The sequence below is a fragment of the Malus domestica genome, chromosome 14 (assembly GCF_042453785.1).
Source record: "Malus domestica chromosome 14, GDT2T_hap1".
NCBI classification, from domain to species: Eukaryota; Viridiplantae; Streptophyta; class Magnoliopsida; order Rosales; family Rosaceae; genus Malus; species Malus domestica.
The window spans coordinates 21,257,859-21,260,835 of NC_091674.1; the positions used below are offsets into that span (position 1 = coordinate 21,257,859).

At 37.0% G+C, this 2,977-nt stretch overlaps 1 protein-coding gene across 1 annotated transcript; it reads left to right on the forward strand.

Annotated features, from left to right (window-relative positions):
* Window positions 1-673: 673 nt before the first annotated feature.
* On the forward strand, window positions 674-2,977 carry LOC103452549 (mediator of RNA polymerase II transcription subunit 10b). Its single transcript, XM_008392047.4, has 6 exons — window positions 674-811; window positions 1,455-1,715; window positions 1,821-1,901; window positions 1,990-2,092; window positions 2,181-2,270; window positions 2,693-2,977. The coding sequence occupies exons 2-6, from the start codon at window positions 1,489-1,491 to the stop codon at window positions 2,762-2,764; spliced, it is 573 nt and encodes a 190-aa protein (XP_008390269.1). The 5' UTR covers window positions 674-811; window positions 1,455-1,488; the 3' UTR covers window positions 2,765-2,977.

The window sequence follows — 2,977 nt, forward strand, 5'->3', positions numbered from 1 at the left end:
TTCTTGTCAAAAATGTTTTTGGTCCAGTTAAAACTATAAATCGGTTTTCACAAGTAAAAACGACATTTTTGATAAAGAATGACCTCCAAAAAAACCGACATTTTTACAAAATTTCCAATTTATTTGAGAGTATTATTACGTAGACACAAAATTGATCATATTATTGTCAACCTCTTTAATTTAAATAAGTACTACATGCAATAGAATGGATAAGCAACTATTTCCAAGGTATGTTGAAAGGAGAAATGAAAGCTTGGTGACTAACTTGGAGGTAGTAGATGGACTACCTAAAAAATAAAAGTTATCCATTCCAATCCTCACCAAAATGAGAGGAATAAGAGGGAGAAGTTCCTTGCATATCTAATTATCTTCTAATCCTGTCAACTCTACATGAAAAACTATTCTCCTCTTTCTTAAGAAAAAAAATTAAATCTTGAAAGTTATTCATTACAATCTAATCTTCTATACCGAACGAGGCTGTAGCACTATTCTTCTGTATAATAGAATGGAGAAATTGAACATGACTTTGAAACATTAAACAAAGCTTTGCCTTGTAAGAAGGGAAGTGTGCTCTTGTGCTTTTCATTGGGCTTGATTGAGGTCAGCCCTCACCAACAATGCAATGTGAAAATGGGCCTGGTCTAGAAACTCAAAAGTCCAATCTAATCCAGATGCCGAATTACATGGCAGTTGACTCAACCCAAACAAATATCTGAAAAGCGACGTCGCTTCAGTGAGTCAGAAACCTCGTCTTTCCGTTTGTAGCTGAGCAGCTTCACCGCCTCCACCTCAACGAGCAATTCACACCAAGGTAACCTCTTGATTTATTCAAAGTTACCATCTTTAAATTGGAAAATAAAATAAAATTGGGGAGGTCCCTTGTTTGGTTGATTAGGGCACGAATTTCAATTAGGGTTCGACAGATGTGTCGGGGTACCGGGAAATTGGGAATGTTGTACTTTGTGGAATTATTATCCTGGGTTTGGATGAATTTCGGAAACGGAAATCAATCTTTTTGCAGATTTATTTGGAAAGTTGGAGCCTTTGGAATTGGAAATTGAAGGTTTCAATCCATATTTCGGAAATTTGATTGCTTTATTAACTGAAACTGAAATTTGACTCTAAATTGTGATAAAAGAAGCTGAAATGTTACCCATTGGAACTGAAATTTTTATCAGTGGATTCGAGATTGGGTTAGGAAACATATGGGGTTTAAGCAGACAGGTTGAAATTGCACTTGTAGATAAATCTCGAGTCTCTCATTTCCTGCATTCTGTTGTTCTTAACTTTGTAGTCTTGAAAAAAAAAGAAAAAAGTGGATAAAAGTTGATTTCAAGTTTATACTAAATTCATCGTTGGTTTGTTATATTATCCCGTTTATCTTGTGGGAATTTCTAAAGATCAATTTCTCGAAGAAAAAGAAATTATTAATTCGTTTAATTTCTGTATACCAGGTGCGCCTTTGAAGAGCTTTAGAGTTGGTCTGAGATGGATACATCACAGAATGCAACAGCAGGAATCGGTGGGAGTGGTGGAAACGGAACGTTGGTCCCTCAAACCAATGATACAGCTGGACCGGCAGTGGTTGATGGTCCAAAGCAAAACCTGAATCAGGTCATTAACTCTATTCAGAAAACCTTAGGCCTCATTCACCAACTCTACCTCACCGTGTCTTCGTTCAATTCCGCGTCTCAGCTCCCCCTCCTCCAACGCCTGTAATTTTCTCCGTCTGAGCTTATTCGATGTTTATTCAAACCTTACATTCTCAATATATTTTATTGCTGCTTGGAGACTTTCTCACATTGGGTTTGACCTATCAGAAATGCTCTTGTTATGGAGCTTGACAACATGGCTAAGCTATCAGAAAAATGCAATATCCAGGTTCCTATGGAAGTTTTTAAGTGAGGACTCTCCTGTAATTTGCTTTTAGCAACTGACTATTCCTTTTCTGTGGAGAGTTCTGACGCTTGACTTATCAATTTTGCCTAGTTTGATCGATGATGGGAAGAATCCTGATGAATTCACAAGGGATGTCATTAACGGCTGCATTGCCAAGAATCAGATCACAAAAGGAAAAACTGATACCTTCAAGGTAGCTTTTCCAGTGTGAAAATAATTATTTAGTTCCGTTTTGATGTTTGAAGTCTGTCACGATGAACCTACTGTGCGCATTTTTTCAGAGTTTACGCAAACATCTCCTGGAGGAACTTGAACAGGCTTTTCCGGATGAAGTTGAATCTTACAGAGACATACGTGCTGCATCTGCTGCTGTAAGATACCATGAATTCCCCCACCAATATCTTGAACAATGAGTTTATTGAGCTTATTGGCCTCCTTCGTAAATGTCCTTTGTTAAACATATTTTTTTGTCAAAATTAAGTGAAGAAAGTCTTCCATGGACCCTTTCATCCCTTTCGGCCTTTCTTCTTTGTGGTCATTTATCCAGATCAAACAACCTTTCTCCAATGGTTTTACTTATTTTCGATAAAATCTGCTACAGATGTGTTGACTAGGCACTCAGCAGAAGCCAGCTTGTTTGTGTTTATTGTCGATATTTCATTCTCATTCTTAGAGAATAGCGGAGCCTTCTTTGGAAGCACTCATGTTACCGTCTCCTTGTGTTTTTTTGTGTATTTAGGTATGTTTAATTACACCATTCTCATATGGTTTAAACTCGTTTTGTATGATACAGGAAACAAAACGGCTTGCACAAGCTCAGAGCACACTACCAAATGGAGATGTGAAGGTCAAGCCAGAGCTTTAAGTGTATGATTCGTTTATGTATCATGTTGTTACTGTCCACATCTTGCCGTGCTTGTAATCTACCAAGTAGTGAATTCAAAATGATGAGTGATTCTATATTACATGTGTAGTTCCTTAAACATGTGGGAGCTTAATGACTTTGTTCACCTTTACACCTATATGCCTAGATACTTTGTCAATTTACTTTGTAATATAGTAATTTTTTTTGTAAAAA